The sequence below is a fragment of the Syngnathoides biaculeatus genome, chromosome 10, assembly GCF_019802595.1.
Source record: "Syngnathoides biaculeatus isolate LvHL_M chromosome 10, ASM1980259v1, whole genome shotgun sequence".
NCBI lineage: Eukaryota > Metazoa > Chordata > Actinopteri > Syngnathiformes > Syngnathidae > Syngnathoides > Syngnathoides biaculeatus.
Genome location: NC_084649.1, coordinates 13232407 through 13254761, shown reverse-complemented (window position 1 = coordinate 13254761; position 22355 = coordinate 13232407). Strand labels below are relative to the sequence as shown.

Here is a 22355-nt window from a genome sequence, read left to right as displayed (position 1 = left end):
TATGCGCACACGCACACAAAATAAATGGTGTGATCAACGGCAGCAAAACTTTTCTCTTTGCTTTGAGTTCAGAGGGTGGAGTTACATTGTATAAACTTCGTATGGTACCTTTTACTTCCTCATCAGAACGACATCCGTGTGCCTCAAGAAGCTTTGGTTGAATTAAGTAATCCCCATTCATAGAATTGAGTGCATAATATCCGAGAAAATAATTTGTCTGTTGTGGCTGTCTGATAGTCAAAATAATGTTATCTCAGATCACAAAATACAGTAATTAATTATACACTATCCAGTTCCTACTACAATTTTTGGGTGGAATAAAATCTTTGTGAAGATTTTGTGAACGACTACCCAATGCACCCTAGTATGCAGATCCATTTGAGTTGAGCAAAGTTATCTCGCAGACGCGGATGTTTTGGTCCAGTCGCAGCACGAAAGGCAGTCAAGGATGGAAATTTGTTGCAGAGGGCGTGTTTTCACTGAGATAACGGGACCGGGGATCAGAACCCGCAGCGGCGCAGACTCGCGTAAACGCACCCGCAAAACTAACCTCAACCTGGCGGATTTAGCAATCGTCTTAAATATGCGCTTTGGGCTTTAAAGAAAGCAGCGAGGTTCCGTGTTTCGGTGCTGTCTTTTTTTTTTTTTTTACTCGAACGGCTAGGCGCAGTGAAAGAAGTGTCGAGTGTGTTAAGTCAGTAAGGAAGCTTTTTAACGGGTCGTTTTGTTTTCGTTCCAGTCGTTTTCGTAAGTACTTAGTCCAAAGACTTAATAAAAAAAAAAAGGACAATGCAGAGCGAGAAATCCGAGCAAATGGTCGCCGAGGGTTCGGGCCCAAACGAGCCCGAGAAGAACGCACCGAGTGAGGGCAGTGAGCTGCAACCTCTTCCCCGGGCCAAGGGGATTAACGCCGTTGCCGTGCTGTGGACTTTCGGGAAGTGTCTGAGCGCTTTGCTGCCCGTCTACCTGGCCGGGTACTACAGGGTCAGCACCAGTCTGCTGCTGTGCGGCATGGTGGTCTACACGGGATGGAAGCACGCCCGCGAGGCCAAGGAGGAGAGGCTCAGGTCGGCCATGCAGCTGCTCGGCGACGAGCAGGAGCTCGGCGGCTCGAAAATGTCCAAAATCAAGCGAGAGCTACCTGCGTGGGTAAGACGTGTTCCGCTCTCATTTCCACACGGAAGCTTTATGCAATCGCAGCACACAAGCAGCGGCAATGAGACAGGAAAACTAAAATAATAATAATAAAACTTGCATTGTCATCATAGTATTTCACTTACTCTGTGTGAATAAGACTGATACTTATTGGTGTCACTCTAAATCAAGTGAGTGTTTCAAATTTTTTTTAGACGTAAACAGACAAATTAAGAAGAAAACGTTTTTTGAAGTGCAACATCATACTCTCACAGTGGATTCAGTGTTTCTGTCAGACTAGTCGATCCCGAGAGCAGGAGCCCAAAAAGGACATGCGGATCTCGCCACAAGTTCTCATGCGAGGCCACACCCTGATGAGCGGAGGCCCGTGGACTGGGGGGGGGGACTTGCTGTCTGAGTGGTTTTCCATGATCTTGTTGGCAAACAGACACAATGCAGCAAGCATACGAAGAAATGAGCAGCTCCACGTGCTGCATACACGAAATGCAAAGAGAGAAAACTCTTAAAAAAGTCCTTAAGGACCATTAAATGAAGTTACTCTGTGATATCACATACTTGTATTATTTTTACTTTATTTCTATACTATTGTGTTGTAGCGCCGGAGAAAAGGAGTCGGAGGCGGTAAACACCACAGTGTATTCCTTTGTAAACCTTAAGGTGTTAAACCTCATTTAAAGAAACACTTGTGTTGCGGATATTCACAAATCATTGGGGTCACGTTCAATGTTCATTTTCCGGTGGGTCATACTGAGAGACGTATGTAGTGCTGCGTATTTGTTAATTCATGCATCCGTTTACTTGTTTTCATCAGAGCAACAGGTGAGCTGGAGCCTATCCCTGTTTTCTTTGGGCGAGAGTCGGCGTCTGCCCTTGACTGGTCACCAGCCGATCACAGGGCACATATAGACAAGCAGCCATTTACATTCACAGCTTCACGAATAGACAATTACGACACTTAACTGCAAGATCTTTCACATTGTCTTATATTTCACATAATGAGGCTTCTCTTGCGTACCGAAAGCAATAGTTGAACAAATAAATCATAATAATGTAGATAAATACCTATTTAGATAGAATAAAAGAATATCTCTCAGTATGATACAATGCAGACGTTCACTGCGTTAACAACAGTAAACAGCGTTAATCAAAACTATGTATAATATCTTTGAAGTTTGTGCTCTTGAGTCAGCTCTTATATTGGCTGCCATTCAATAGTATAAATATGCAGGTGTCAAACTCAAGGCCGGGAACCAGACCTGACCCGCCACATGATTTTATGTGGCCGCCAAAGGCAAATCATCCATGTCAACTTTCATGATTGTGAAAATCTCTATCAAAAATTCAAATTTTTATTTATCGTAAACAACAACGTTGAGCTATTATTAGCGTTTATGTGTTAGCAAACATGAACAATGGTTGAAAAACCCATTACTGTACCTTTTGATTTCTGACTCCAAAACCAGTTCATACATTTTTGGGTGTAAATATGATGAGGCGATTGCAGATTTTTGCAGTCATAACGGCCCTCTGAGGGAAAGCGTAACTACAATGTGGCCCGTGACAAAAATGAGTTTGACAACCCTGGACTGCAAAAAATACCTAATGTTGCGATCCACCTTAACTTTATCCCTTTTTTCCATCACCACAGGTCAACTTCCCAGACGTTGAGAAAGTCGAATGGCTGAATAAGGTACAAATAATTTCCTTGGGTTTTTCTGAAAGCGCACACGGGGTCAAACGCAGCTGCTGTGCTGACTGACGCCTCCACAGCGACGTGATGCTCGCTTATGGCTGCGGCCATGTTGCAAGCAGAGAAGGCAACACCCCCTCTGTTGTTGCAGTCGCAGTAACAGTATGGTTTTCGTTCCACCCGAAATTTCCACTTTATGGTGGCCTGTTTGCACAAAGGGGAAGGACCAAATCCCCACCACCACCCCCACCTCACACACACATAACAGAAACAGCTGCCTTGTCCCCGCGCTCGCCCTCCCCCCATTTATACTCCGCTTGATTATAAAGTGGTAGAAAAATAGCATCAACCACGCTAACGGGATCACAAGATGTTAGAGGGAGACAAGGTGGAGTTTTGAGTCTGCTACTGGCGGACATTGAGGCCTCCATGTGAGCAGGCATCTGATGAGTCATTCTCCACTTATGCCAGTTCTTGCCAACCTTTTATAAAGAAACACAGAGCAACACACACAACGGCAGACTCTGCGCCTGCTACTCATTCTTTCCCCCGTGGGACGAAAATGTGTTTTCATGGCAACACTAATAGTACATGAAAAAAAAAAATCTGTATAAAGTTGAGCAAGCTACGCTGTTCAAGCCGCCGCTCACAGCTCATTATAAAACAAAGGGCATGCGTGGAATTTACAGAGTTAAAACTTACATAAAGTACCTCTTTTTTTGTTACATTACTGCTTTTACACTGACCAAACACATCATGGCCAATAAAGAGATAAACAGTGAGAGCTGTGTACCCGTATATAGATAATAATGCTAAATTTTGAGAGGTATTAATTCAACTATGTGTTTATTATTGTGCTTGTAATTTGCGATGGTGGTGAACTGTACTGCATATACTAAAATATTTTTGGAATACACAAGTTGTTTAACTCATTTTTTTTAAGTGAATGACGGTGAAAATATTGGAAACGGCTAACTTTATGATGGAGTACCACTTGAATGGATCCATATTGTTCTCGTTTTCACCCTTGGAATCACCGTTGACGTTTGCTTTATCGCGGAAAAATATTTTAAATGTACTTATCACAAGTAGACATTTTAATGTTTTGAATGATTTGATGGTAGTCCTTCAAAAAAGATGAAGCTGCATTCTGTGTCTACAAAGTGTAAATAATCTTGACTTCCTTCCTGTGAGGCACTGATACACATACAGACCACAGCTCAAATGACATTCTTGAACAAAATATTGCATATCGTCGCTGCTTCGACAATATCCCACTGGGTTGATTCACAATAATCCAAATCACTGTGTTCTGAAAGATTCCAAGCTCCAAAACTTGACTTTTCAGGAAGTAAAAAAAAATTGCGTGCGCTGCCGTTGTCTTGTAGGTTCTGCAGCAGGTGTGGCCCTTTGTCGGCCAGTATCTGGAGAAGCTCCTGGTGGAGACCATCGCGCCGTCTATTCGAGCCTCAAGCAGCCACCTCCAGACACTCAGTTTCACTAAAGTGGACATGGGCGACAAGGTGATGTCATTTTTTTTTTTTTTTTTTGCTTCGATTTAGGTCCTTTGACCTTGACTGGATAAATTGTGTTCTGTTTTCTTGCAGGCCATGAAGGTGGTAGGGATCAAGGCACACACAGAGAATGACAAAGGACAGGTCCTGCTTGATCTTTATATCAGGTAGAATGTTTACATCTGGCTCCTTGGATCATCTACGTCACATTTTTGAAAAATGCTTAAAACAAACGTGGGTGACGTGTTGTTCTTAGCTATGTTGGCAATGTAGAGATCAACGTGGAAGTTAAGCGGTACTTCTGCAAAGCTGGAGTGAAGGGAATACAGGTGAGTCAATAACATTTTATCGTCGTATGAGATATTCTATGGCGTGATAGAGGGGATCTCTCTCCGGCTTTCACATTTTGTTCCTTTCTGCGTGCACGTAGTTGCATGGGATGATGCGGGTCATATTGGAGCCTCTGATCGGAGATGTGCCCATTGTGGGTGCAGTCACAATGTTCTTTATCCGCAGACCGGTAGGTTGACCTTTCCGCATTCACCTTTATTTCCCTTTTCACGTTACACACTCAACTCTCTCTCTTGTAAGTATTGTGTGTCTCTTTCAGCTATTCATTCACATCCTGATTGATTTAGCAATTATTCGTTGACATCTCTCTTACGTTCATGTCATCCCAGAAACTAGATATCAACTGGACCGGAATGACTAATTTGTTGGACATCCCTGGGCTGAAGTGAGTCGTGCTCAAATATGTTCTTTGAACAGTATTAACAATTGATTAAAGCGGACATATAGGATGATTACTTCAATGAAGTATTCAGCCCACCTAGAGTAAATCACTGCTGTTGATTCACAGAAATATTTCCATTGATCTTTAATGATGTTATTTGGTGGCGTCTTTATAACCCCGTTGGAACACGTTCTCCTTCTCGGTCTTCAGTGTCATGTCTGACAGCATGATCATGGACGCCATTGCCTCCTTCTTGGTACTGCCCAACCGTCTGGTTGTCCCTCTAGTTCCAAACTTGCACTTGGGGCATCTTCGTTCCCCTTTGCCCAGGGTAAAGATGCAATACACAGCACCTCCAAGATGATGCATTCCGTATCTTGTTTATCTAGCTCGGTCATGTTTATCCCTTAGGGCGTGGTGCGCATCCACCTGGTGGAGGCCCAGAATCTAGCAGCAAAGGACAGCTATGTGAAAGGGGTTATGGCCGGCTTGTCGGACCCCTATGCCATATTGCGGGTGGGTCCTCAGATGTTCACCTCCCACCACTTCGACAACACAGACTCACCCAAGTGGGGAGAGATGTACGAGGTACGGAACACGGACCGCTTACGATGGTGCGGAGCACTCGCTCACCAGCCTGTTTTGTTACACAGTGGAGAAATGAGAAATGAGGCTGCCTCTCAATGTTCCATTTTCATTCCTTCAATGTGACCCCACAACCATTTTTCAGCCATTGCGTCTGTACACATTTCCTTGTATGTGTATCCGATGCATCAGGTGATTGTCCATGAAGTGCCTGGTCAGGAACTGGAGATGGAGGTTTATGACAAAGACCCAGACCAGGATGATTTCCTGGGCAGGTACAAGTGCATCATTCACGTCTCTATTGTATTTTGTCTTTGTATGTTTAATGTCACACATTTCAATCACTGAAGTGAGCACATTTTGTAGAGACAGGACAAAATCCCACTTCTTTGTTTTCTTCTAATTGCATCTTCTGTTATATTTCATGTGCTCATTTGTTTTTCTTCCACCTAGGACCAAAATCGATTTGGGCATTGTGAAGAAGTCCATCGCTGTTGATGATGTAAGAAATGGTCCTTTTTATTTTTATCAATATATATCATTATCTCTATAAAGGTGGGATTGTTGCTGGCATTTGCGGTTTCAATCTCATGAGATTGTGTGAAGCCGTCTTATTATGTCCTTATGTGCTCAGTGGTTCCCTTTGAAGGATACGCCGTCAGGTCGGGTCCATCTCAGACTGGAGTGGTTGGCCTTGATGCCTACCACTGATCAACTCGAGGAGGTGTGCCCCTTTTATGCAGTTCAGGCTGGATGTTTTATTATTTTATTTTTTTGTAGGTAAGAAACAATGACTGTAACTCTTTCCCATTCCAGATCCTGAAGAGGAACGAGAGCGTCACCAGTAAGACAGCTGACCCGCCCTCCTCCGCCATTTTGGTCGTCTATCTCGACAAAGCCGAGGCGCTTCCAGTGAGTCAAATGGCTCGTGCAGCTCACAGTTGCTTCCTGTGTGCAGTGCTTCGTGCATCTGTTTCGCATTCCAAACAGTTGTTGCTGTGGTCCTTGATGCGGCTCACAGACGTGGACGAGCGTGTGTTTATTTTTAGCCTCCCCCTCCCCCGTGACAAAATGTGCCATTGTGGTTTTAATGTACCTCTTTGCCTCCTTAAAACTGAATTATAGAATGCTTGCTTCCTGTATACCAGTTCCTATGGTGAATAGCAATACTTTTTTTTCAAACATTTCTCTTCTCCATGTCACATGCTCTCTCTTTTCTCTCTCTCTCTCTCTCTTTTTCCCTAATATCATCTCTTCTCCATTTTTTTCAAGATGAAGAAAGGTAATAAAGAGCCCAATCCCATGGTGCAGTTATCTGTACAGGACATTACTAAAGAAAGCAAGGTATATCTAAATTTCAGTATCGTATTTTATGTTCCATTTACTGGTCCCTTGACTTGAACTGCTTTTTCTGTTTCTTCTCATTTTAAGACGTGCAACACAACAGTCAATCCAGAGTGGGAAGAAGCATTTACCTTTTTTATTCAGGATCCACGCAACCAAGATATTGACATTCAGGTGACCTTTCATATCTTGCTTTAACCTAATACAGTTATGGCTCGGTTCTCGACCACAATCTGTTCCAGAAAACGATTCAAGAAGTGATTTGTTCAAAAACCGAATCAATGTTTCCCATTACGATAAATGGAAAAAGAAATAATGCGTACCAAGCCTTAAAAATTGGCTTTTTAAAGCATTTTTTTTAGCTTTTCCTGATAATAAACTGCATAGTAGAAATACTTGTATTGTTTAAATACTTTATATAATAAAATAATTTAAGAAGCATATTTCTTTTTTGTTATTTCTGTTTTTCAGGGGGGTTCGAATAGACAATAACAAAATGTGTCGTGGGTTGGTCAGCTGCTTGCGCCACGCATCTGTTATTCCCGGGTTTTTTCGGAGGGTGTTTGGATTGACAATAACAAAGCCCATCGTGGGTGGGTCATCTGCTTGTGCTGCGTGCGTTATGTCATTTCCGTTTTTTTTGGGGGGGGCGGGCGTTCAAATTGACAATAACAAAATGCGTCGTGGGTTGGCCCGTGCGCATTATGTTATTTCTGGGTTTGTTCGGGGGGGGGGGGGGGTTGGGAATTCACAACAAAGCGCATTGTGGGTCTGCTGGTCTGGCTGCGCGCAATATGTTATTTCCGGGGTTTTGTGGGGGTGTTCGAGTTTCGTTCGTTTTCGTTCGAAAACAGAATTAAAAAAATCTAGAAATTTTCGTTCGAAAAGGGGACGTTCAAGAACTGAGGCTTTACTGTAATATTAAGTGTGCCTGCACAATTAGATGAGATCAAACTACTTAATAACGATAATATTACCTCAGCATAATTTTTGATGTCTGGAGTGATTATTTCTCATTTTCTTATGCGTTCTTGCATGAGTTAGGGTTTGTTATATTGAATTCATTTGTTAATGTCTTATTTTGAATTTCATGGTTTATGGTGTGTGTATCATTGCTTGTGATTGTCATCCAGAATTGTGGCATTCAGTGTCTTTGAATTGTGTCAACCAGGTGAAGGATGTGGACCGGGTGCAGACATTGGGCAGTCTGACCATCCCTCTGTCCCGTGTGCTGTCCACTTCAGATCTCTCTCTGGACCAGTGGTTCCAGTTGGACAACTCTGGATCAGCCAGTCGCATTTACATCAACGCAGTTCTCCGGGTAAATGGCAATTAGTCGTGGAATTACGCAAATTAGGCCTTAGGTGTCAAACTTTTGCTCAGTGGTAATGTTTCTTCCCCATATGTTGTAGATGCTTTGGTTGGATGAGGAACATATCACAGCTGATATATCATCTCAACTGGAATCTGGACGCAAACAGTTACCCCAGGAGACATCCCCCCACTCCAGTTTTGCCACAGAGGTAACGACAGAGCCACCACCTGGTCCTAGACCCCAGTTTCTCACCAACATCCTGCTAATATTGAAGTGCTCATGTCTACAGGGGTTGCTTAGAATCCACCTGTTGGCCGGGCAGAACCTTGTTCCCAAAGACAACATGATGGGGGGCATGGTAAAGGGCAAGAGCGACCCCTATGTTAAGATCAATATAGGCGGCGAAACATTCACAAGCGGAGTCATCAAGACTAATCTCAACCCCACCTGGAATGAGATGTATGAGGTAAATAAATGCCCCCAATATCTTAAAGGAAGCCTACATGATCATGGCTTTGAAATACTATCAACTTCATTTCCCCTCAGGTGATTTTGACACAGTTGCCTGGTCAGGAGTTACATCTGGAGGTGTTTGATAAAGATATGGACATGAAGGATGATTTCATGGGCAGGTAGCACCATATAATATATACTGATGTTCATTTTAGGACTAATTTGGGGTGTACACTGATCTGACCCGATTCCCAATGACAGGCTGAAGATCAATCTGAAGGACATCATTGATTCTCAGTACACTGATCAGGTAGGACCACACATTTTATGCTGCTTGGAACAATTTGATGTTGGTGGCCTACTGTTGCCTGGCGACCAGTCCAAGGAGTACACTGCTTATCGCCCAAAAGGCTAGCAAAGCCCAAATGCTGCGTAACTCTTCTTTGCGCCCCACTTGTTTGTAGGAGTATTAAAAGAATTCTGTGTCTGTGTGTTCATGTAACAGTGGTACACTCTCAATGATGTCAAGTCCGGTCGGGTCCACCTGGTACTGGAATGGGTTCCAACAGCCTCAGAAGCAGACCAAGTAGATCAGGTAGGTATGTCAGCAGAAACTGTGGTGTCATGTAAATATTGATACAAATACACTTGCCATACTGTGTACAATTAGGTTCTTCAGTTCTATTCCCGGCAGTCTTATCAGAACAAGGCGATTCCATCTGCGGGTCTTCTGTTTGTCTTTTTTGAACAGGCAGATGGTTTACCGGTAAGTGTGTTGGAGAATTTCTCTGTGAATGAAAATGTAACGGAGATAAAATGTTATTTGATTTCTTTTACTTGTGCAAATCAACAGTTGAAGAAGAGTGGAAAAGAGCCAAAAGTGGGAGCCGAGATAGTTCTTGGAGAAATGTCCCGTAAAACTACCGTGAGACTCTTCCTCCTCTTGTAGTTGATGATGCTGCAGAGACCACAATATAATTGTCCTAACGACATCCCTGACTAACTCTTACGTCTCTGCTGCAGGTGTCTGATCGTTCTGTATCTCCTGAGTGGAATGAAGGATTCTGTTTTCTGGTTCGTGACCCCAGAGAGGATATTCTTGTTGTCAAGGTAGTCAGACAATCAGCAAACGTTTTACATGTACAAATCGTGTTGGGTCATCTTCTCCCGTCTGTTTAATTCCCAAAAGAGGCCCAGCTCCACGCTTTTTTTTTTTTCTGTGCCCATCCTGCTGACCACTTAATTCTATCATTTGCGCACTTTCTGGTCATGTGTGCCATCCCAAAAACATACAACATTAATTGGACACTTGAAATTTACACTCTGTGTGATTGTGAGTGTGGCTGTTTGTCTCTATGTGCCCTGTGATTGGCTGGCAACCAGTTCAGAGTGTACCCTGCCTCCTGCCCGATGACAACTGGGATAGGCTCCAGCAATCCAGCACTCCTGCGACCCTTGTGAGGATGAGCGGCTGTGAAAATGGATGAATGGATGTTTAATACTTTTATGGGGCATTCTAGTTGGAGTACCTAAGATTGGTAACGGTATGGTCGAAAAACTATTCTCTGGTCATTTACGGTATGGACTTCTTGGTTCAGCTCTCCCACAGCTGGACACTACCCATGGGTTCCTTAGTGATTCCTATCAAAGAGCTGCTCGCTGAGCCAGAGTTGGTCTTGGATCAGTGGTTCCATCTGGACGGAGCCTCCCCTGAGAGTCAGGTTCTTCTACGAGCTGAACTCAAGGTAGGGGAGCCCCTTTTTTTTTTATTAATACTTCAAAATTGAAGTCCTTTAAAATGTAATGTTATTTTCCGACGCAGATGCTCATACCAAGCAAGTGTCCCCGTGCCGGTGGTCAAGATAAGATCACTTTGAAAGAATCAAACCGCTTTCCCGATCAGCAGAAACAGGAGGGAGATATGTTCCAAAAGTGAGCACTTTGTACATCCCAAGTAAAAGCTTTCCTTTGTGACCCTGCTGCATTGTGTTTGTTTTTAGGTCAAGTTCAGTGGATGCTCCTGTAGAAACTCTCATCCCCCAAGTGCTGATGCATGAAGAAGCTGATGTAATGACACCTCAAGTTGATGAGGCAGAAGATACGAAAGACGAGGCATCAAGTCGCACCGTGTTGAAACCTCCTCACAGTACCCCAGACCTCAGCTTTGCCAGTGAGGTAATGTGATGATGAGGTACTGGCAATAGGTGGACAAAAAGTATGAAGAAGTGCAAAGATCATGAAAGATTTCCCGCTGACTGTTTCCCTTTTCTCTGAGAAAACGTTCCAAATATTTTGCCGTGTGCCTATAGGAATTTTGTCTGTGAAGCTCATTGAAGCATTCTTTTGTGGACCTTGCAGTCTTGCTGAAACACAATTGGGCCTTCCTCAAAGTGTGCTTGTAAACTTGGAAGGCTAAAAATGTCCAATGTTGCTGTACGATCATTTAATACGCCGAGGCTTTTGTCTGTTTTTGTGTAGCTTTTTCAAGCAGGAAGACGAATGATCTCGAGATGAATTTCCGCCTGTGTGAAATCACCGTTCAACTTTCTGCAGGGGCTAATGAGAATCATCCTGTTGGAGGCTGAGGATCTGGTTGCCAAGGACAACCTGCTGGGGGGCATGAAGAAGGGCAAGAGTGACCCCTATGCCAAGGTCACCGTTGGAGAGGTCACATTTCAAAGCAACGTTGTAAAGGAGAATCTCAACCCCGTCTGGAATGAGATGTATCAGGTACTTGGCATGATTTGGGATCGAGTCATGTTTAATCCCAGTGATGGGATCTCGCATTAGAAATAGGACAGATTTGAATTAAAATTGTGAGAATTTCATAGAGCTCTGCTTTTTTTGTTTGTCCTTTGTATGCAAAAGCAGAGGGGGTCCCTGCTTTTGTATTGCTCAGTATTTTACCACCTTCTATGGGTTCCAACAGGTGGTGATGAGGCCTCAGTCTGGACAGGATCTTCGTGTGGAGCTCTATGACAAAGACCTGGACAAAGACGACTTTTTGGGAAGGTGACGATTTGACGGAGCTTGTCCAGTCAAGCGCTGAAACAATCCTCAGCACTTTTGACACGCTACCACATGCACAAAATAAATTTTGTCTATTGTCAACAGGATTACTGTCAGTATGGCAGACATCATTCACTCCCAGTACACGGACCAGGTGAGTACTAACCCATGTTGCATCTTGCATACTGCATATATAATTTGATTTTGCTTAGTAAGTGTTATTTATTTACTTATTTTGCAGTGGTACACTCTGAGTGGTGCTAAGTCCGGTCGTGTCCATCTCATAGTGGAGTGGGTCCAAACTGTGTCCCATAATGGCACCCTGGACAAAGTAACAACAACTTACTTACTCATATTCAATAATTGTTGTCCCACGCAAATACTGGAGGTCGCTCCACTGTATTGTATCGTCTGTGTATTTTTCAGGTGATGCAGCTGCAATCTTTACAGTCATTCAGCAACAGGACGGTTCCGTCTGCAGCTCTGCTCTTTGTTTATATGGACAGAGGACACGCGTTGCCTGTGAGTCACCTCTTTACTTTATTAGTTCGATGCGCATTTGAAAAGTTAACAAAAAGCTCCTCGAGTGAGGTGAGAAACCCTTTATTGATCTCCAGTGGGGAAATTCAGGTGTTATGGCAGTTTAAAATATAGTTATGAAATAATGAATGAATGAAATCAAGTGATGCAAGTGCCACTTAATCACTTTATATTTGGATTTTCTATGAGGAGAAAAATGGGGGTGCTGCAGCCTCAAATGCAGTTCGTGTATACAAACTGATGTCATTTTTCTTTCTGTGTCCAGTTTAAGAAAAGTGGAAAGGAGCCGAAGGCTGGGGCTGAGCTTGTTTTTGGTAACACAACCTACAAAACTAAGGTATGGGAAGTCATATGTTATACCAGTAAATATATATATTTTTTTAGCAATAAGGACATTAAACAATTGATTTATTAATTATCAGCGCCACTGTTAAACTGCTGAGAACCAATAGGGCAGGTCACGCTACCTCGAACAAGCTAATTATAGGGAGTTCACTCATGTTGCTCACAACTTGCAGGTTTGTGACCGCAGCAGGTCTCCTGTGTGGAATGAGGCTTTCTATTTTCTGGTCCGGGACCCTATAGAGGAGATGCTCGTCATCAAGGTCAGTACTTGTCGGATCTAAAGCCGTCGGTCTCTATCAAAGCGTAACATTGTTTTCATGTTTCTTTAGTTATCCAGTGCTTGGGATCAGCCAATGGGCTCACTCGTGGTTCCAGTGAAAGAGCTTCTGTCAGAACCGCAGCTTGTCCTGGATCAGTGGATGCCTCTGGATGGAGCCTTGCCTGAGAGTGAGATCCTACTGAGGGCTGAACTCAAGGTAAGAGAAAAATCATCATATCTGGATATGTACTTTCTGAACACTGTCAGCATGCCGTAAATACTACAGCAAACTAAAGCCATGTTAATGAACCTATTAGTAAATTATTACATCTCTAACAGTGTAAATCATAAATAAGCTTTTATTATCATCAAATGTGCTATGTTTTGATCACATTTTGTCATGGAGGTTGTCATTACTCATTTGAATCCGATTCTGATCCATCCTAAAGAGGAAACTACACTTTCACACTTACCGGTTTATTTTGATTGTACACTAAAGAGATAAGTTGAGAATTACACATTTAAACATACAAGAGGGGACAGGACTCATTCTTGAATTTGATATCACTATTAGGGCTGAGTGCTTAGTAGAGCCACCAGATCCAGAGTAGATAAAGTTGCAGTAAAAAATGCTTGCACACATAGTTGGCATGCGCTTTACAGTGCCCCCTTGCTGGAATTATATTCCCTGTGACCTGTTGTTGTGAATCAAATTTCTTCTGGAACACAGAATGTTCTTTTTGTGTGTGTGTTTTTCTAACAGATATTGAATTCAAGGATGGCTGAAGCCCCACAGCCTTGTAGTCCTGCTTCAAGGAAGACGGCCACCGTAGCCGCTGAGCCGATTGAAGATGGCTCAACGCTGCCATTAGATGAGTGAGTGTTTTATTTAGCATTTCACAGGCTCAAAACAAATAATGTGCGGTTATGTCAGTTATGCTACAGTAACGAGCCCGCCGAAGTACCCAGAAGAAGCAGCACCAGATGATGCAGGGTCCTATACAGTTCGGCCCACTGATGCTCCAGTGAGTCACAGCACATCTTTCATTTCTTTCTTCTTTCACCGTCACGCTTGAGATATTAAATATGCCTCAGTTGGCGGAGGATGGAGCAGATACAGAAGAACCCTCACAACATCAAGTTCGCACACAGGACATGGAAATACAGGACATGATGGAAGAGGAGTAAGCTCATAACACATTTGATTTATTACCACTATTTGAACTAGTTAGTTGTTTACATGTCTGTGTGTGTGTGTGGGTGCAGTGCCGGTCCGGATGACCAGGCCCAATGTCCAGTGTCTGATCTACCTGCTGAACCCCTGAAGCCCAAAATTGATGTTTTGCCACAGCACACGAGTCCAAGCCAGGACTTTGGCACTGAGGTGAGTCTGCTTTTTGTAATATTTAGCCAGTCAAATACAGTAGTTGTCTTTTTTTTTTATTGTTATTGTTGTCATAAAATCAGCAGAATATCAGATATTAGCATGCCATCAAAGTTGTGAGTCTCTGAGCTGAAGGAAGCGAGCGTACGCTGACGTTTGAGCCACCGTCCTTCCTCAATAAGTTGTGTGATTGATGAATCAGCAACATGTGGTTTTGGTGTCATTTTTTTACTCACAATGATCCAGCGAGCCACTTCCAGGTTTCTTAAACTGTTACTGTGAAACCGTCCCCTGAGCTGAGTGTCGATCTAATCCGCATCTTTTGCATGCATGACAAAAGATTTGTGCTCAAAAGGTTCAAGAGAATGTGGCTCAGAAAATGAAGCCCATGGTAATATCTGTCATAAATTACGTAATTTTTATTCTGAACAACAGATTCCACAGTTATACCTTTTGACTCATGTTTTTTAAAGAGTTTCCTTAATCTTTGAAAATGTATATTTTCATTGTATTTGATGTTCTGTGCATTCAATTGAGTCTAGCTCTGTTTTAATCCATAGTACAGTACTCTTTTTGACATATGGTAGTAAACTAGGGCATAGAGTTAAAAGGGGTACACAAAATCTACTTGTCAAAATCTGACCTAAACTGTAGATAAAGAAATGTATTTCCCCATTTGAGTTGCCATGGAAATACTGGAACTGTCCACACCCCACAATCATAATAGCACTGCCCATTTGTTTGTCATCCTCCATCAACAGGAAGTCATCTTCAAACTGATAGAAATCTTTTTAATTTTGCATTTGGGTCTTTTCCAGTTTTGGCCTCAGTGGATGTCTACTGAGTGACATTTTAGTTATTTACAATTATTCCGTATCACAATAATTCTAAAACTAATGCACTGTGTATGATTTATTGCTGTGGTTTTACCGCACACGCCTTGCATGCTGAAGGCGTTGCTGAGGATTCATCTGCTGGAGGCCCAGAGTCTGGTTGCTAAGGACAACCTGATGGGGGGCATGGTGAAGGGCAAGAGTGACCCCTACGTCAAGATCACCGTTGGAGGGGTTCTGTTCAAAAGCCATGTTATCAAGGAGAACCTCAACCCCACGTGGAACGAGATGTACGAGGTAAACAAGTCTCTTAACCCCCCCGCCCCACCCGGTATGCTCAGACACAACAATAAATTTTTTTGGTGGGGCTTGGGTGGGGATATAAACATTGATTGCGCAACAGAGTGCACCCGTTATCTTTTGGTCTAAAACCAGATGGGTGCAGAACCCAGGAATTGTTCAACATTGATAGAATATATATATATTATAGATATAATATACAGTACATACTGTCAACGTGTACTATTTTTCTTTAACTTTTTTTTTTAATTCGGAATGTATGGTCTCGGTAGACCACTTTCATTCTAATACGTAACACTTTTGTCATTTTTGCACATTATTGATTTACATCAACGACTAACTGCAGAACAGTAGTGAGCACAACCGCCCGACAGTTCTGAGGACTCAGGTTCAAATCCCGGCCTCGCCTGAGTGGATTTTGGCATGTTCTCCCCGTGCCTGCGTGGCTTGTCTCCGAGTACTCCAATTTCTGCCCACGTGCCAAAAACATGCGTAGTAGATTAATTGATGACTCTAAATTCCCGTAGATGTGAATGTGAGTGTGAACGATTGCCCCCTGCGATTGGATGGGGGCCGGTTCTGGGCGTACCCAACCTCTCGCCCAGAGGGAGCTTGGACAGGCTCCAAAACAACCACAATCCCAGATAGGATAAGCGGTATGGAAAATGGATGGCTAGATGGATGGACTAATAACTAACTATTATGTGATTTGATATTTTTTTTAGTTTTGCAGGGCCACTATGTTATTTATCCATGTATTCTGTTTTTCTTCTTCAGGTAGTTTTAAGCAGCCACAGTGCCCAGGATATAAAGCTTGAAGCGTTTGATAAAGATTTAGATTCTGACGACTTCCTGGGCAGGTTTGTAGCAGTTGTGCTCGTACTACACCTCGTCGTAGTATGAGTCTTGACAGCATGCAATATAGAAGATGAAGACTGATTATTTGTATGTTATGTCTCTTAGGTTGAGTATTAAACTCAGCGAGGTCATCAGATCACAGTACATTGATGGGGTAGGTCAAGTTTTGTTTTTTGGGGGTTTTTCTTTGCATTCTTCTGCTTAACCTTGCTTCATTATCTCACGTGACTTATGTTGCAGTGGTACACACTGAATGATGTGAAGTCCGGGCGGCTTCACTTGATCCTGGAGTGGGTTCCTACGGTGCCGCATGTGGTCCACCTTGAGCAGGTTTGTATTATTTTTTTTTTATTATTATTATTACATAACGTAGGTACAACATTTCCCGCTACATATGGGAGTCAGAAGTCAAGACATAAAGTAAAATAATTTAGGCCTTTGTCATTTTTAATGTGATACAAATAATTCTTAGGACTGATTAGCACATCTGTCTCAAAGTTCTGAGGATCCGGCTTCAAATCCAAAGCCTTATCTATGTTGACTTTGCATGTTCCCCTGTGCCGGCGTAGAGGTTATTTGAAGACTCTAAAAATTGTCCGTTGCTGTGTTTGGTTATTTGTGGCCTGCTATTGACTGGTGACCAGTACTTTGACTAGGATTTTTTAAGAATAATGTACACTTAAAAAAACATAGTATCCATCCATCCATTAATTTTCTTAGCCGCTTATCCTCATAAGGGTCGCGGGGAGTACTTGAGCCTATCTCAGCTGTCAACGGGCAGGAGGCGGGGTACACCCTGAACTGGTTGCCAGCCAATCGCAGGGCACATAGAGACAAACAGTCGCACTCACAATCACACCTCGGGGCAATTTAGAGTCTCCAATTAATGTTGCCTGTTTTTGAGATGTGGGAGGAAACCGGAGTGCCCGGAGAAAACCCACGCAGGCACGGGGAGAACACGCAAACTCCACACAGGTGGGGCCGGGATTTAACCCGGTACCTCAGAACTGCGAGACCAACGCTTTCCAGCTACTCCACCGTGCCACCAAAAACACAGTATTATTTAACTATTTCAAAGTACGCTTATGAAAAGAAATATTCTTAATTAGCTGTTATTTATATTTATAAGTATATATCTTATTTAATAACAGTTCCTTTTTCCTTTTTTTCCATCATTATTTCCTGGAAATAGTCAGACAGTGTGGTAGTGAGATGTCATGGCTCTGTTACGAACACTTGCTTAGAAATATTTTAGAAACGTAGCGCAGTTCCCCAAAAAAGGATTGGCTAAAATGTTCATTATTGTGATTGCAACTCAGTACTGTATTGCATCATACTGGGCTGTGTTTTCATTATTTCAATGACCGTATTTGGTTCCTTGAGCGGAGCAAAACACAACAATGAAGCTATTTTGTTGGCTCACTTTAGCATGTGCCGGAGTCTTGAATGAAGCATCCTCTCAGCGCTCGCTTCTTGTCTTCTTGTATGTATTGCGCAGGTACTGCAGCTTCAGTCTCTCCAAACCTTCAAGAACAAAGCCACACCTTCTGCCGCTTTGCTCTTTGTCCATTTGGAGCGAGCGCACTCATTGCCCGTAAGTCAGCCCTCGGTCGGTGCTTTCTAAATGACTAGCAAACTAAGAGTTGTCATCAATAAAACATGTTTGTCCAGCTGAAGAAAAGTGGAAAGGAGCCTAAAGCGGGAGCTGAGCTTATCCTTGAAGACACAACCTACAAAACCAAGGTGAGACTCATCAAAGTGTGATGTCTTGACCCGGGAATGATTGAAATATCACTGTGTTCATTGTCTTTGTTGTTTTTATATTTTTCAAGCTGTGTGACCGCAGCACCGATCCTCAGTGGGCCGAGTCTTTCTACTTCCTTGTGCGGGACCCTAAACACCAAATGCTTGTACTCAAGGTAAGGCCAGCGCCGTCACTGAGGTTAATCATGCACACATTTCCAATTTAAAGTTACATTTGCTATTATATAGATTTAAGTTGGAATCCATTTGTTTGCATCCCAGTTGTCCAGTGGCTGGGACCAGCCGATGGGTTCTCTCGTGGTCGGTGTAAGGGAGCTGCTGGCCCAGCCGCAGCTGGTCTTGGATCAGTGGTTCCATCTGGACGGAGCAACACCGGACAGCCAGATCCTGCTGAGGCTGGAACTCAAGGTGGGAAAAATACAGTTTGAGTGCACATGGAGTACACTGCCACACAAAATGTTCTGGTAGACATTTCTTGTTTTTTTTGTGGTCTTTAATAGGTTCTGGAGACCAAAATGGTAGCGATGATCAGTGATGGGACTGTGCCTTGCGCTGACCCCAGTAGTGGATCTGGCAACGGGCAGGTGAAGTTGTCGCTTTCATATGACTCACGAGAGACAAAGCTGGTCATCGTTGTACACGCCTGCAGGTACGCACTCACAATAGGGAGAATACTTACACACATTACATAATTTGCAACATCTTTTGCATTCCAATACAATCACACCCAAGACATTTGACAACAGCAAGGTAACAAAGAAGTTGTTAGCCACAACAAAATGGATACTGTTGTAGCGATGTACCCTGCTGCTTATTTCAATCACAGTTAACGGGAAGACTGAAAGATTTGCTCAATGCATTTGCTGTCTCTGCACAGAGGTCTATTGTGCCCCAGTAAGGACGCAGTAGACAGCTACGTCTCCATAATGCTGCTGCCGGACAAAAGCAAGGCCACCAAGAGGAAGACGGCAGTTAAGAAACGTGATCTCAACCCCGAATTTAATGAGAGGTTATTATTTTATCATGTAATTGGCTTGTGTGGGTTGTTGGCTTCTTCTTATCGTCATTGGTGACTTCCCTTCAGGTTTGAGTACAATTTGCCTGTGGAGGAAGTGAAGTTGAGGAACCTCAGCTTGTCAGTGAAGAATAACGCCGCCTCGTTCAGAAGTCGTGATGTCATCGGGCAGGTGATTGCAACTTTCTGTACTTTCCTTGTATGACTAGTAAAGTATGTAACTTCAGTAAATATGGCTTACTCAAATATGTTCATCTTGTTCTGTAGGTGCAAATTGAGTTGGCGGAGGTGAACCTGGTGCCTGGTTTCACTGAGTGGTAAGCACTCTAATCATTAAAATACAGTCAAAACATACATCCATCCATCCATTTTCTTTGCCGCTTATCCTCACAAGGGTCGCGGGGAGTGCTGGAGCCTATCCCAACTGTCAACAGGAAGGAGGCGGGGTACACCCTGAACTGGTTGCCAACCAATCGCAGGGCACATAGAGACAAACAGTCGCACTCACAATCACACCTCGGGGCAATTTAGAGTGCCCAATTAATTTTGCATGTTTTTTGGGATGTGGGAGGAAACTGGAGTGCCTGGAGAAAACCCATGCAGACACGGGGAGAACATGCAAACTCCACCCAGGCAGGGCCAGGATTGAACCCGGGTCCTCAGAACTGTGAGGCCAACGCTTTTTCCAGCTGATCCACCATGCCGCCTAAATAGCAACTTGTTCTTTTTATTCTTATCTTTAAATACTGACTCCAAACCCTGAGACAACACAACATCAATGCAATTCCATAATCACTTTGCGCAACTTGGCTCAGATGAACTCGATGCCAGCTTTTTAAATGCTCTTTGTTCATCCCAGGTTCATTTTGAGAGACGAAGCGGAGTAGCAGCTACGCTGACGATGTCACGGCTGAAACGCGGCAAGGCAGCCGCCCACACTCGATGCCTTCTCCTTTCCACTTGCGCCTAACGGCCCCACCCTGCAGCTCTGTGTGCTAACTCAGCTGGAGAAGAGGAAAACACTCGTATTGCTCATTTAGCAGCCTTCATGCACTTGGTACAGACCAGAGAAGAGTTTGACTTTAAAAGAGATCATCTTAGTATAACGTGGGATTCAAGGAAAAACCGAGAAGTCTTATGTTTTTATATAAGAGCAGATACGTTTAAAACCTTTTGTTATATGGTTATATATATTTCAGTATTGGAAACCTTCTGATTTACATTTGGAATGCAGCACCTCGCTCGCTTGAAGTTGCCTTTATAATGTGTATTTTTTTACAAGATTGCATTTTTTTGCATAGCGGTTTGTGTTGTTTATATTTGCAATGATTTCACAAGTGTTTTGTGTATTAGAAGATGGACACTAAAATATATATTGTGCATCTCATTTGTTCTTTGGAGAAGTTTCTAACTTTAAGACATTGGACATAAAAAACAGACACCCAGAAACAAAACACTTTTTGGGCCAATTTTGAGTCCTAATGTTGGAGAGGTCAGTAAGGTCATCTATTGTGCGTGCGGTTTGGAGGTACTTTTAGGGGAAGTGTACTGAATTATAACCGGAGTTATTCCTAATATATTTTAACTCCTTCATGCAAGTAAGGAAAAACTATTATTAGAAACAGCTTTCAGTGGCTCCGTGCACTTCAACAATACTGCAAAGTACAACCACAACAATAAATATAGCATATTGTTAAACTACTAGCGCGTGTCACCATTACTACTGCAAATGGCTTTTAATGTTTTACACCGCCTCTATTTGATAAGGCCAGCGATTCGCAAACATTTTACATCCGATACCACCGTGATGACCAACATAAAAATTCTGTAATGTAGTAGGAATATGTGGCCATCAAACACAAGGAAGAGGTTTTGTTCTCTAGAAATTATACTTTCATTTATTATTGTTTGAACATTAACTTTGCGCTTCTATACAAGCAAACAAAAAAAGGTACTTCAATGATGATTCAACTTAAATGTATTGCATGTACATCCATTTTCTGAGCCGCTTATCCTCACAAGTCTTGCTGGAGGGCTGGAGCCTATCCCAGCTATCTTTGGCCAGGAGGCGGGGAACATCCTGGACTGGTTGCCAGCCAATCGCAGGGTACATAGAAACAAACAACCAGATTAAAAAAAAAAAAAAAAAATCCCTACTTTGTCTGCTCCAATTGTTCAAATCAATCCTGTTTGTAATCCAAACTAAAGCAAATTCAGCAAATTATTTTAGACCATCCAGCCTAATGAAACCTGGGATTGAAGGAACAAATCAAGGCTTTTAACCGAGTACTGTGAACCACTTAAATTTGCTTCAAATAAGTGACACTGCAGAAAGGGGACGAGTACTCACACCTGCAGTTGTGATGCATTGTGGGATGGAAAGTGCCACTGGTGTGTGTGTGTGTGTGTGATTTCAACAATGACGAGCCAGTTCAGCAGAAAAATTGTTTGCAGTCGAAAAAATTTGAATACATTTAAGCCAAACTAATAAGATGCAATACAAGAGTCGCATCAAAAACTGTATGTTGCACTGGTGTAGATGTCGCTATTATTTTGACTCTTACCTCTAAAATAGATATTAAAACTTCCATTATGATCATGTTTAGACTACCCCTCACATTATCATGATCATCAAAATTTAGATTTAAATAAAAAAAAAAAAAGTTGGGGTAGGGAGCAGCACAGGACCTGACTGGTTTAAATTGAAATTAGGATTGTATGATAGACCACTGTCAGTCTAATGTTATGGACTTTTAAAATGTTTTGTCCAAATTATTCATTTCTTTTGATCCGTGAGTATATCTGCCTCATATTTCTAAGGACCTGGATTTATATCCAGTCCACCTCTGTGGAATTAGCATATTCCAATTTCCTCCCACAGACCCCCCAAACCTGGCAGGATCCCTGAGGGTACATGGGTGTTCGGCCAACCAGTCTCCTTTCTGGTGAGAGTTGGACACCGCCAAGTCTGCCCTTTGTCACCGATTTTGTTCATAACTTTTATGGACAGAATTTCTAGGCGCAGTCGAGGTGTAGAGAGTGTCCGGTTTGGTGGCCTCAGCCTCGCATCTCTGCTCTTTGCAAATGATGTGGTTGTGTTGACTTCATCAAGCCATGATCTCCAGCTCTCACTGGAGCGATTCGTAGCCAAGTGTGAAACGGCTGGGATGAGAATCAGCACCTCCAAATCCGAGACTACGGTCCTCAGTCGGAAAAGGGTGGCATGCGGGAGATCGACAGACGGCTCAGTGCAGCGTCT

The 22355-nt window shown here is 42.9% G+C and overlaps 1 protein-coding gene across 2 annotated transcripts; it reads left to right on the top strand.

Annotated features, from left to right (window-relative positions):
* Positions 1-4: 4 nt before the first annotated feature.
* esyt1b (extended synaptotagmin-like protein 1b) lies at positions 5-20476 on the top strand. 2 transcript variants are annotated; one of them, XM_061832127.1, is made up of 52 exons: positions 5-1149; positions 2804-2845; positions 4234-4368; positions 4453-4526; positions 4616-4688; positions 4790-4879; positions 5040-5095; positions 5303-5423; positions 5504-5680; positions 5870-5952; positions 6131-6179; positions 6312-6401; positions 6494-6589; positions 6950-7021; positions 7109-7195; positions 8193-8342; positions 8434-8544; positions 8626-8802; positions 8883-8968; positions 9051-9099; positions 9295-9384; positions 9460-9555; positions 9643-9714; positions 9813-9899; positions 10388-10534; positions 10612-10721; positions 10790-10964; positions 11343-11519; positions 11719-11801; positions 11904-11952; positions 12040-12129; positions 12225-12320; positions 12604-12675; positions 12857-12943; positions 13013-13159; positions 13706-13818; positions 13877-13967; positions 14038-14126; positions 14209-14326; positions 15280-15456; positions 16237-16319; positions 16423-16471; positions 16558-16647; positions 17816-17911; positions 17989-18060; positions 18150-18236; positions 18343-18489; positions 18582-18730; positions 18959-19090; positions 19166-19268; positions 19364-19413; positions 19956-20476. In XM_061832127.1, exons 1-52 carry the CDS (start codon positions 790-792, stop codon positions 19981-19983), a joined length of 5430 nt encoding a protein of 1809 aa, XP_061688111.1. In that variant the 5' UTR covers positions 5-789; the 3' UTR covers positions 19984-20476. The 2 variants fall into 2 exon arrangements, with proteins under 2 accessions (XP_061688111.1, XP_061688110.1); XM_061832126.1 differs by having other exon boundaries at positions 8434-8802.
* Positions 20477-22355: the final 1879 nt, after the last annotated feature.

Bases quoted from the DNA above. Each gene is read 5' to 3' on its own strand.
- esyt1b (XM_061832126.1), top strand. From the start codon at position 790: ATGCAGAGCGAGAAATCCGAGCAAATGGTCGCCGAGGGTTCGGGCCCA. The intron at 1,150-2,803 runs GTAAGACGTGTT...CCATCACCACAG, and splicing joins AGCGAGAGCTACCTGCGTGG to GTCAACTTCCCAGACGTTGA. The intron at 5,096-5,302 runs GTGAGTCGTGCT...CTCGGTCTTCAG, and splicing joins TTGGACATCCCTGGGCTGAA to TGTCATGTCTGACAGCATGA.